This window comes from Alligator mississippiensis, chromosome 4, assembly GCF_030867095.1.
Source record: "Alligator mississippiensis isolate rAllMis1 chromosome 4, rAllMis1, whole genome shotgun sequence".
NCBI lineage: Eukaryota > Metazoa > Chordata > Crocodylia > Alligatoridae > Alligator > Alligator mississippiensis.
Window position 1 is genome coordinate 244,128,789 of NC_081827.1, and position 12,986 is coordinate 244,141,774.

Below are 12,986 nucleotides of genomic sequence, written 5' to 3' on the forward strand. Positions count from 1 at the left end.
TAATTATAGGTATTTCTTCACACTAGCCTCTTAGCCATTGCCTAGCTACTGGGAGACTCTTGCTAATGATTGCACATACCTTCACTTCAGCACAGCCATATGCTGACAGCTGTTGGTGTGGTGTGTCATACTGTTGCTTATCATTTCAGCTGACACATGTGTTAAATTCAGTTCTGTGCTGGGTTTTATTTAATTTCCCTAAATTAACAAAAGGACCAGAAGCCCTGAACCTGGCACTGCCTAGTGGGAATGAAATAACCATCCATTCGAGTTAAGAGTACTTCTGGTTGATGCTGTTTTTAAACTATAAAAGGTACTGATTATAAGCAGTTTCCATAGTGATGAATCCGTGGATTATAGAATGAATTTGTAGAGGATTAGCTCTAAGCAACTAACTGAAAGTCGTTAGCAGAGCTGCCTCAATACAGAGAGGCATGTTTTATGGTTTCATAAAACAGATGAAACCAGTGAGTGTTCCAGTCGTATGAGACAAAACTCATTTTGTTAGAAATCTACCTAGCATCGATTCAGTGGGTTTGGACCAAGAAGCATTCCCATTACTCCCTCTTTGTTCCAAGATGTTCTTTCAGCCAGCTGGATCTCCGGGGCTACATAAATTCCTGCAAAAACCGGCCGAAGAATGTGTCTTTCAGTGGCTCGTGTGGCCCTCTTCTAGAAGGGAATTGCTACCCGTTTCCTTAACACTCCTGAAAGCTGCCGTGGGTCTGATAGTGCTCCTGATAAAGAAAGTGGTTGTCTCGGGGGAAAGAATAGGCAGTGGTCTGTTATCGCTGCAGTGGTGTTAGGGTGCTTGTAGCTCCTACCTTTCTCCTGTCTCCAGGTATTTAGAAGCCACCAGGATATTTGCCCTTTTGTTTGCTGTCTATGCAAGGACTGAAGCCCTTCAAAGCTTTTGAATCCCCATCCGGTGAGCCTTACAGGCTTGACTGTGCAGTGTTCAGAGATCCCTGACCTCCCTTTCTCTTCCAGGGCTCCTGATGGGGTTCAGCCCCTTGGTGCAGCCCGTGCCACCAATCTAAGTGCTGGACTTCTTGCTTATTGGCATCTCATTGACCATCCTTTGTTCTGAGCCCAGCTTGGCTTGTGGCTCAGCAAACAGCTCCTTCCATGTGCCCAGTGAAAGTGTGTTTTACTTAAACACATTTCTTACTGGCTGTCAGCTTGGCTAGCGATACCTTCTGCTTCGTTGTGGGAGACTTGCTGGTCTGAGAGTCTTAGTGGTAAAATCCCAGGAAAGTTTGTATTTGTTTTTTCCCCATTTCTTCATAGCTCTAGTGACTTCTGGCCACAGCAACCTGCCAGTGTCGGCTCTGCAATCAGTGCTGGAGTGGGGCTGCCCCTAAGACCGAGAACATGGAAAGAAAAATGCTCATGCAGAGAAAATTAACCTTAGTGTTATTAAATGGTTCTTCATCACTGCTAATGCTTGGCAACTGGGAAAGGAGCCAAAGCTAATAGATATAACTTATTTAATGGCCTGGTAGCGGATTACTTAATTAGTTAACAGTAGTCAGAACAGCAGTGATGTTAAATAGTCTCTTAAGGAAACAGTTGTGTGTGATATGTGGTATAATTAATTTAGTAGCCATGTGCTGCTTTCCTTTTCTTCTTCTTTTTTTTTTATTGTTTCACTTATTTGCCAGATTGTAATGATTCTCTGGTGGTAGCAGCATGTCAGCGTGCTCATGTGAGCTTACTGCAGCTTCTGTATTATGTAGGGACTGCCCCTGTATCAGACCCCAGTGCGCAAGGTGCTGTTCAGGTGCATGGACGGAGACAGTCTTTATCCTCAAGAGCCTCCAATCCATTTTGAGGAGACGAGGGATTTAGGAGTAAGGAAGTATGATCTTCAGCTTACCGATGAGGAGCTCAGGCCCAAATAGTCTAAGCTGATTTGCCTGGTATCACATGGAAGAGCAGGGGATGGAGCCAATGTAATAGCAGCGTAAGGGCCCTGGACTTCAGAAAAGCAGACTTGGCCTTGCTCAGGGAACTCATGGGCAGGGTCCCCTGAGATGCCAGGCTGAGAGGGAGAGGAGTCTGGGAGATCTGGCTGGACCTTAAAGAAACCTTACTGGGAGTGCAGGAGCAAACCATCCCATTGCACAGGAAGACTAGCAAGTATGGCAGAAGACCAGCTTGGCATAGCAGGGAACTCTTCAGAAACTAAATCACAAAAAGGAAGCTTATAAGAAGTGGAAACTTGGATAAATAACTAGGGAACAATATCAGAGCATTGCTCGGGCGTGCAGGGATGAAATCAGGAAGGCCAAAGTGCAATTGGAGTTGCAGCTAGCAAGGGATGCAAAGGGTAACAAGAAGGGTTTCACAAGTATGTCGGTAGCAAGAGGAGGATCAGGGAAAGTGCGAGTCCCTTACTGAATGGGGGAGGCAACCTTGTGACAGAGGATGCAGAAAAGACTGAAGTGCTCAATGCCTCTTTTGCCTCAGTTTCCACAGGCAAGGGCAGCTCCCAGACCACTGCACTGGGCAGCACAGCTTGGGGAGGAGGTGAGCAACCCACAGTGGTGAAAGAACAGGTTAGGGACTACCTAGTAAGGGTGGATGTGTACAAGTCCATGGGGTGCTGAGGAAGTTGGCTGATGTGCTTGCAGAGCCTTTGGCCATCATCTTTGAAAACTCATGGCAATCAGGGGAGGTCCGGGATGATTGAGAGAGGGCGAGCATAGTGCCCCTATTTAAGAAAGAGAAAAAAGAAGGATCCAGGGAACAACAGATCAGTCAGCCTCACCACAGTCCCTGGGAAAAAAATCATGGAGCAGATCCTCAAGGAATCCATTTGTAAGCATATGGAGGAGAAAAAGGTTATTAGGAAAAGTCAGCATGGATTCACCAAGGGCAAGTCGTGCCTGATCAACCTGATTGCCTTCTACGATGAGATGACTGGCTCTGTGGGTGCAGGTAGATGGGTGGATGTGGTCTAACTTGATTTTAGCAAGGCCTTTGATACTGTCTCCCACGAAGTGCAGGCCGGATGAATGGACTGTAAGGTGGACAGAAAACTGGCTGGAGCATCAGGCTCGGAGAATAGTAATCAACGGCTCAGTGTCTAGTTGGCAGCTGGTGTCAAGCAGAGTGCCCCAGGGGTCCCACTTTTATTCAGTGTCTTCATCAGTGAGCTGGAAGAGGGCATAGAGTGCACCCTCAGCAAGTTTGCAGATGACACCAATGTGTGGGGAGTAGTAGATATGTTAGAAAGTAGGGCTAGGATTCAGAGTGACCTAGACAAATTGGAGGATTGGGCCAAAAGAAATCTCATGGGGTTCAACAAGGACAAGTGCGAAGTCCTGCACTTAGGACAGAACAATCCCCTGCACCAGGACAGGCCGGGGGTGACTGGCTGGGCAACAGCTCTGCAAAAAAGGGCCTGTGGGTTACAGTGGGCAATAAGTTGCATACGAGCCAGCAGTGTGCCTTTGTTGCCAAAAAGGCAACTTCTCAACCTGGCACTGCAGTCACTGGAGTGAAACTGTTTTCATTGCACTGTGGATGAAAGAGCTTCTCTCTCCTTTCTGGACCCTGGCGTGACCAGCCATCCCACTGAGCAGCAGTGCCCATTATCTCTGCCTGTCCCAACTGAGACAAGTCATGGATCCATTAGCTGAAGTGCTCCTACTTGTGACTGAAGTACGGATGCAGTTCAGATTCTGCCTCCCAATGCCTGAGAAGTCTGGATGATATTTCAGCAGCAGGGGTTGAACTTTGGCAGGCAGCAGGACTCTGAGGTGGTTACAATCATAGCAGGCTGGAAAGGATTACTGTGGGTTCCTCATGTGAAGACTGGTACATCTGGTGCGGGACACCTACTGCAGAGGGATGGGATCATATCAGTGTACAGGCTGGGGAGCAGCCTGTAGAAGGAGTAGGGCACATGCAGAACCCAGATCCACAGCCTGGGAAATGCCACCCATCACATTTTATTGTTACCTGTGGGGAAACTGTACCTAGCAGGAAAGGTTTTCTGACTTAGTCAATACAAATATTGTTAAAGACGATATTATGTGCAATGCAGTTTAGCTTCAGTTGAAGGAAGACGCTCTGTTTCCCAGATCTCCCTTTCTTCCCCACCACCTTCCAAGAGACTCCAAGATGTATTTCAAGAGGAAAGAAAAAAATTAATAGCGGGTCTTTTTTTTAACTATCTTTGCAATTGTTCCTAATCCCTCTCCCCCCCTCCCCCCCCAACTCGCCCCCAACCCCCCCCCCCCAAACCAAAAACCCAAAATATAATAACTGTTACAGGCTCAGCAAGCATGACTGCATATCAGATAGTAGGGTGTACAATTATAATTTCCTTTGGGAGGATGTTCTCTAACATCAATAAGTAAGACCTTCTTGTGACAAGGTTCATTGCAGAGGGAAATTGGACTAAGTGGTGGGAGGACCAGAGTCTTTTTTCTTGCTTATGCTTAGCTCTTTCCCGACAGATCTGTGACCTAATCAGTAACTTGTACTTTCTAGGGACATTGGTTTTTTTTAAATGGCCAAGGGTCATTTGTTCTCCTCTGTTTGTCTGTATTTTCACTGATACAGCTCCAGTTATAACTTCTTGAGTGGAGTTATTCCAGTTTTACAGCTGGGTAGCAATGAGCACAATTGGAGCCTATTTCTTCCCATGTAATAGCCATTTTTAGCATTGCAGATGGAAATGCAGTTCAGCTGGCTTTGTTCCCCCAGTTTTTGTAATGTAATGAGAAAGAGGAGGTCTGTGATCCAAAAAATATATATGCGGCTGGCTCTCACATAAGGTTGTGGGAATGGAAGAAGCAGATTTACTAGATTATGTCATAAAGGCTAATTCAATGGCTCTAGATGAGAAAAAAACCCAGCGTGGGGAGCCCAAGCAGAAATAGGCAGCTTTTCAAAAGTACACGTGCAGATGCATTCTTGACTTAAGTGCTTAGATGTGCAAATGATCAGCTAACTGAAAATTTGCATGTGCAAGGGGTCAAGGTACTTGTATGTGTGTGCATGCACGTGTGCACACAAACACATACTGATCGTGCTGTTGCTTGCATCGTGGCAGCTACCAGCACATACTGTTGTTGGTGCGTTTCTGAACATGAGATCCTAAGCTGCTGTTGTGCAAAGAATTTATTACATTTCAACTGGGCCCTAAAGGTTTTCCTTTTAATAAAGATGCATCTTATAATGCACACTGCATTGTACTACCCATAAAAGCAAGATAGCGTTTGAAGGGATTTTTAGTGGAAAATGCCTTTGCACTGAAAGCATGTTCTAAGTGTATGCCATGCTTGGTGCTTTCAAAATGACAGAAAAGAGGTTTAAAGATCTTGGGATAAGGTATCTGGTGATGTAAGCTGGCCCAGCTCCATTGAAGTCTGTGGAGAGGTGCCAGCAGATATCAGCAGAGAATTGGGTCCCTTTTTTTAAATGAGCTACAATTCTTAATCTAAGATTTTCCATTCCTCATCTTTCAAGTGTGGCAACAGGCCTTTGCTCATTATTCAGTAATGTAGCATAGTAGTGATTGCAAAAATTTATTTCACATAATAAGGTCCGCTGTCCAAGACCTCACATGGTGAAGTTTGAAACCTGCATCCATCTGTGGTTTATATTCTGTCTGATCTACCATATAAGTGGTCCTCTCCTGCCAAAGTTGGCATGCATCTGTCCTCTGGATAGTTCCCAGGGTAGGATTACAGTGGGAGGAGCTGTGATGTACAGGCTGTCTCCATGCTCCTTTGGTTTCCTGGCTGATTTGACCACGGTTTTATCCTGCCTTGTCCAGCGGCTTTGTCATTATCTGCTGCCATGTGAGATAATAGCCAGCTTGGAAAATCCGGGCTGCTATCTCACTGAAACAGGGAGGTGGGTAATTCTCTCCCTTGAGCACTTTGCAGATAGGATTGTTCAAATTTGAAGGGGATCAGTTTCTTCCATGGAGGCAGGTCTGTGTCTGCAGGAGAGAAAGGTCCCAACTTCTTCTAATTAGTAGAATTTTTTTGGCCGCTTTTTCTTGCTGAGGAGCTGGAGTTGCTGGAAGAGTTTCCTCCTGCTGCCTGCAAGTCAGACCCATCTTTACTTCGTATGAAGTAAGCTGCGACTTACAAAAGCTTTCTGATTTAGTCTATAAGGTACAAAACAGCCCCACCTTCAGACTACCATGGCTAGCTACTTCTCTTAGCAGGAAGGTGACAGGTCTCATTAGCTGATTTTGTTAACATTATCTCCAAAAACACAGGTGGCTCCTTCATTATAAGATGAGTGATTGCATCTGCTCAGGACAGCTCCTCGTGACGCTGATCTTTGCTGGTCATTACCCTATGACACACCCTTTGGGATCAGATGACGGAGAATGAAACTGCAGAGCAATTTTGGCATTATCTGAATCACCTGGTTCCTCTTTAGTAAGATCTGAACCCTATTTTTAGTGCAGATGAGACTGCCTTGGTTTCTGGCCACCTATGTTGATTCTCCCAGATCTTTCAGCAGCCTTTGACATTACTGACTGGGACATTTTGTCCAGTTCACTAGCAAGATTGGCAAGAGAGCAGTGATAGGACTCACCCTTGAGAAGCTCTTTTCTGCCTCCCCGAGTGTTAGATCATTTCTCTCTCATGAGTTTCAGCAGGGATTTATTTGTCTGGCCTTTCCTTTTGTTTCATCTGAACGTGACCCAGTGCGAGGGGAGGCAAGGAGTTGGTGTTGGGCTATGGTGCTATCGCTGCACACATGACTCGCAGGTCTTTGTCTTTCTCATCAAATCCAGAAAACACCATTTTCGTTTATCCCCAGTGCCTTGCTGAGGTAAGAACTTGGATGACACAGGCATGACTCAGATTCAATCTTGAGGATTTAGGGACAATGCCAGATGTTTGGAGAATTCAGCCAGAAAATACATTAGGTTGGTGTCTGCTCCATAATAGCGGTTTGGGCAATAATAATCTTGGATTGCTTCTGGCCTGTCAAGTGGCATCGGTCACTCAGGGACCTTTTATATCATCATCTAGCTTGACATTTGTGACTTTCTGTGTGATTAGGTTCTTTTGCTTCTGTTGTCCATGATTTGTGCCACTTCCAGAGTGCTTTCCTGTAGTGCTGCCTGCAGGACGCTATGCGTGAACAGCATTTGGAAGCTGCAAGTGGTACAGGACTCAGTATGATGGGTTTCGAGCACCATGTCACACTGGTGCTCCAAAAGCTGTACTGCCTTCCTCTCTGTTTCAGGAGCAACTTGGGTTATTGACTGTGATTGTTGAAACGTTTGAGTTTTCCAAAGTTTGAGATTCAAAGACAATTTGGATCCTGGCTACTTTACTTGGAAGTTAGCCCTTTCTTTCAAGAGTTTGGCTGTGGTGGGAATTGATCTGGGCTTGGCAGGGCTCATGTTACTGTTTAACAGATGAAGTGCAGCACCAAGAAGTGAAATTACTTGCCCAAGGCCATGCAGAGGAGGTCTCTGGTAGAGCAGGGAATTGAACCTCTATTTTAGAGTCCTGGGTTATCTTCCCAACCATGAGAATAATCTTCCTCCCTCCCTTTTGGTGCTTAGCCCATTGCCATTCAGAGCATTTGGAGTCTTTCTACTGAACTAGGAAGAAATACTTCAGCAAAGGGGACTTACTGTGAGATTTATTTGCTTCTTCCAGGGGTCAGGAAGAAATCCACATGTGAGGCAACCATTTCATTGTAGAGCCTTAAAATGCCGTAGACACTTGCTGAAATGGTGCCTGTAGTCACTCATTTGCAATTCCAAAGTCTGACTTCATCATTCTTGTGCAGCGTTAAAACAACGAACGCCCGGCTGGCTTCGCAGTTGAATGGCAGAACATTTTTTGGTAACTTACTTCCAGGCTGACAGAAACTATTAGTGTTGTGGAGTCGGCACATTCATCTTCATTGTTATTCTGCAGTGATCTCAGCCCTGGTCCTCACCGTCTGGCCCTTTGGCACTATTGACTGGCCTCATGGTTATGAATGCTTGTGTTTGAAGGAGTCAGTCTAACCCCCGAGGGAATGGGACTAATGCTCCTTTTCTTTATCCTTCTGTTGTCTTGTCTACTTAGGGTGTAAGTTTTCTGAGCAGGAACTACTGTCTTTTACCATGTGCTCATGCAGGTCCTGGCCCCTTGAGATCTCCTAGTAGCCTTTTAAGCACTAGTGGCACCGCACAGTCGTAATCACAAACAGTTTGGTAGTTAGTTTGTTCCCCGTATTACTATGTGATTTCCCTGTGACTTCAGGCATATTACTCACTCTCTCAGTATTTCTGTTTCCCTATCTGGAAAGCAGAGATAAAACCCACTTCACAGGGGTGTTGTGAGTTTTAACTAATGCCTATAAAGCAGATCCTTGGATGGAAGATGCTTGTGTACATGCAAAGTATTATTATTCTTTGCCTGTTAAATGCATGTGCGATAGTTGTTAGACACTTGACAGTACAAGTCATTTTATAATAAAGATTGTCTCTCGTGAATGTAAGGTCCTGTAATATATTTGAGACGAACTACGTGTGTCAGAGTTGGGCAATGTGGCCTGTTGAATGGACTGCTGGGTTGAATGGCAGCACTTTTCTATTGACAATTGACCAACACTGTTTTCTGTGATGTTTGTATTAAGATAAGACGTTTTTGTTTAAATTCATGCTTTTTTCTTGTGTCATTGTCCAGTCTGAACAAAGTGCTCTTTGTGGGCTTGTTATTGGTAGCTTGTTGCTATTAGATACATGAATTGTTCCTTACCAAGCTATATGGACGCGGGGCTGATATTAGTACTTGCAAGAGTGAAGTGGAATGATATAGCTACAGCTCTGCAGCAAACAGTAAAGGGTCTAACTCTAGATTGTGTTTATTTTTGTCTGCCAAATGCAGGTGTCATGGCTGGATTCAATATGAGCGGAGATCTCCAGAAGCCTGCTACCAACATCCCATTAGGGTCTTTGGCTGCTATAGGCACCTCGTAAGTCTCTAGAAAAGGAAGAATTTACTTTCTGTTTATTGCATGCCTTGGATGTGACCAATCCTTTTCATATTCCAATCAACCTTTTATTACTCAGCCATCTGGAAAATTAAAGTCTGGCTCTTGTTCAAATTATCATCCATTACCACCTCCTACTCTGGATGGCTTAGTGAAGAAATTCATTAAAGCAGATAAAATCAATTCTTCCTTTCCCCTCAGCATCGCTCCATAATGCGGAGTGTATTAACTCTGGTATTGTTAGACTCCTGAAATCAGGCTGCATCGGGGTAGAATTCAGAATTATTGGTTGTTTTCAAAGAAAAAAACATTACAAGTCTTATAAAGCAACATATTGAGTCTCTTACTGTATTAGCTGATGTAGTTCATGTTTTTCGGGTATGCTTTTATGAGGCTTGACTCAGGTACAAGAAACCCATTTGATAGCAAATGAATGTCATTTTGGCTCTGTGTATGAGGTTTTGAATCTTGATCAGCACATATTAGTATTTGTGTGGTAGTGCAAGAGGGGTTTTTTAACAGAGTTTGACAATAAATAGTAACTTTACCGTTACAGAGGTGTTCAGTGTTTTCAGTGGGATGATGATCGCATTTTGAAGACTTGTCATTGCTTGTTACCCAGGACTGAAAGTAACCCTTATATAAGAACATCTAAGTATTATCCCTGTATATCTAAAGGAATGCTAGAGTTGTGTGCGCTCTCATATTATAAGCTGTAGTAGTTGCTGGGGTGTCCCTTGAGGAGGACTGAGAGGTTGATAGTGTCACTGAGACTCTACTGGGCGGTACCCGGAGAACTGGTGCTGCTATTCAAACTGGCATGTGATGGGCAGTGAAGCTAAGGCTCTCATCAGTTCCCTGCCTGATCCATCCACTCCTATTACATATGTATAGCAAGATGTAGCTGACCAGTGGAAGCTACATCTCTCCTCTTGCATGCATATCTAGCAATATGTGTGGGAAGGCCATGATAAAAGACTCTAGTCTTGTTTAATATTATAAACAGGATGCTCAGGATACTTTCTTGCAGACATTCAAAGTGGCAAGTTTTAAAGAAGTATAGGGAAGAAGCTCTCAATTTGTGGTATGTTTCCCATCAAATATTTATTTCTGAAGCAATTTGTCTAATATTTCACAAAAATACAAGGTGTTTTTATATTTTTGCTTAGATTATTTCCAAGTTCTTATTAGCTGCTGTTCATCCATAGCTCTCAACATGCTTTCTCTACAGAGTAGGAAAATCCCCATTCTACAGATGGAGAAGTACCTTAAAAAATGTCCTTGGAGGTTTTTAAGACCTGGCTAGACAAAGCATTGGCTGGGATGATCTAGCTGTGGATGGTCTTGCTTTGAGCAGGGGGTTGGACTAGATGTGACCTCCTGAGGTCCGTTCAACCCTCATTTTCTATGAGTCTAGGTTGGTATGTGGTGGCAGAGTGGTGAAGACATCTTGCTAAGGCTCCAGAGGCTAAAGTTTGAGCCCTGCTCCAGGCTCATGCTGATGGCTGCCCCCAATGAATCCAGCTTTAATTGGGTATCTGATCATTCAGGCCACTGGCTGTAGAAGCTGGTCTGCCTTAATCACCCCAACCCAGGCTTGAGACAATTAAGGGGACCTTGAGGGGATCTTTAGCTTTGCCTTTTTTCTTAGTTTTTCCATCTGTCAAAAAAAAAAATAGAGATAAAGAGAGGCCAAGTGACTTGACCAAGGTTAAGGTACAAAGGTGGTTAGCCGTCTTAGCATGAAGTCAGGCAGAAGGAAGGTCCAAGGTAGTGGCAGAGCTGGGAATGGACCTGAGAGGTCCTAGGTCAGAAAGTGATGCTTTATCCACTAGGCCACATTGCCTCCAGGTAAAAACACGGAGTTAGGTGGTTTTTGAGAATCCTGCTAAGATCTCATTTGAATCTGCATCATCCTAAGATGCCATTTTAAAGTCTTGCTCTGTATCAAATGCTTAGCACAAAGCATGCAGGTAGTCCACGCGGACAACAGTGGGACTGCTGGTGTACTTGTACCAAAACATGTGCTTAACCATTTTGCTTAAAGCAGAGGCATGTGAGTTGGCATGAAAAATGACAAATGTCATGGTCATGGCTCATATCTTTCTGGTTTGTCTTTCCACATAGACCAAGGTACTAAGATAGACCTTAAATGTAGAACAGGGAAGCACCACAGATAATGCACATGTTACTTGTTCACATAGTAAGTACCTGAATCTCTTCAGACATTGATAACAGTAAAAACACTTGTTGTTCTCCTCCCCTGGGGAACAAATGATCTCTTCTTGTTATTTTTAGGTGGTTTCTGTATATGGTCTTTGTTTTTCTGCTGGGAGCCATTTGTACCCGGGAGTCACTCCGCTATGACTTCATGATTGCAGAAAAGGTACCTCTCAAATTTAAAATAACTCAGTCCATTATAGAAATGGTCCACATTGTATTATTTAAAGCTGGTTTTGAAGCCCAAGGGATTTAGAATGACATTCACTGGGATTTCAGTATCATAGACTCCTTTGAAAAATTTCATCCTAAGCTTCCTCTGCATGATTGATATGAATATCTTGTATTTTCTGTCATGCCCATTAAGATTGAATCTGGCATAATCCCATCACCATCTCTTTAAGAACCAAAATATGATAATATTGCTTTCGACAAATGCTGTACTGTATTCAGAGTATGTGGTTTCATCAGTGGAAACGTAGAGCAAATTGAAGTCTCTAAAAATCACATTGCTCATCTTTACTAAGTTGAATGAAGCTTACATTTTCATGTCTAGTGTAGTACAATTGCAACGCAAGTAAAAGGATTATTATTAAATGCTTGATGGTCCACATTGAAGTAGATTTGTAGTGTTCTTCTATTCAATGGACCTTGTTATTGAAGCTCTCTTTTAAAATAAAAAAATTCAGCGCGTTTCTCTGTCTAATATTAAATGGAAGTAAAATGCTTCTGCACAAAGTAGCTAATATCATAATATCGTGCTTTCTCCAAAATGATATGCTCACTGTAATTTGGCAATGTTTAATTGTATTAAATTAGTTGGATGTGCTTTACATTTATTTAATCTCTCTTAACTAAATTTTAACCTGTCATATCTGTTTGAACACATCTCCTGTCTCATTTGCCCACCAGGGGAATGTAGCCCTAGATTTTTTCCTGTAATGTCTTATGAAAAAAAATATTTCAGATTTTATTCTGAAATACTAGTGTTAAAGTGGTTTTATAGTACTTATCTAAGGCAGAAATCATAATCGTATTTCAGGGAGGAAGCAGAATGATTGTACATTTGCCAGTTTAATTCACTACCTTTTTTGTAGAAATGTGGCAGTCTTTTTGTACATGAAAAGCACTAGCTAACGGATACTTTTAATGAACAAGTAGAAAAAGAGAAATGTAATTTTGCTAACCTGTGAAAAGCAAGCAGAAAAAATATCCGTGGAAGAGAGTTTGAAGCCATAAGCATACATCATAAAGAAATAAGAAATATGAAAAACAATCTCAATCTTCTTTCCCCCTTATGCACTATGAACTGAAAGTACAAAAGATGTATCAAAGCACGGCTTGTTAGAATTACTATAAGTAGCTTAATGTTTTACTGGCCTTATGCAGAGGGAAAATTATTACAAATCAAAAAGTGCAAACTGTCCATTTCTGAGAGGAATGGCTGTTTTTCTTCCTAGAATATATACACGCTGACATTTTAAGCATGCAAAATAGGATATGAAGTAATTTCATTTCAAAGGTGATTTAATGGGCTTGACGTGCCAAATTCTTGTGAAGTATTTGTGCTCTTTAAACTTTTGCCAGGCTCTATGAAAAGACCTTTTCCCCCTAGCCCTGAGTGGAATGTCAAGTAGTACATTTAAATGCAAGCATTTTGGGTGCCTGAAATGTTATGCAAAGCTTGACACAATCGTTTGTCTTTACTATTTTTTTAAAATATAGGACCAATAAATTGTTCTTTCTGTTTATAGCATTCCAAAATCGACAGGGACTGGTTGTTT

General features: G+C 42.9%; 1 protein-coding gene across 2 annotated transcripts in view; it reads left to right on the plus strand.

Annotated features, from left to right (window-relative positions):
- SLC12A8 (solute carrier family 12 member 8) overlaps positions 1-12,986 on the plus strand; it is an 87,203-nt gene that overhangs the window by 52,979 nt on the left and 21,238 nt on the right. For both annotated transcript variants that reach the window (XM_019480383.2, XM_059727454.1), the window contains exons 7-8: positions 8,877-8,964; positions 11,281-11,368. In XM_019480383.2, coding sequence (XP_019335928.1) covers positions 8,877-8,964; positions 11,281-11,368 — 176 coding nt within the window. The remainder of the gene's footprint in view (positions 1-8,876; positions 8,965-11,280; positions 11,369-12,986) is intronic.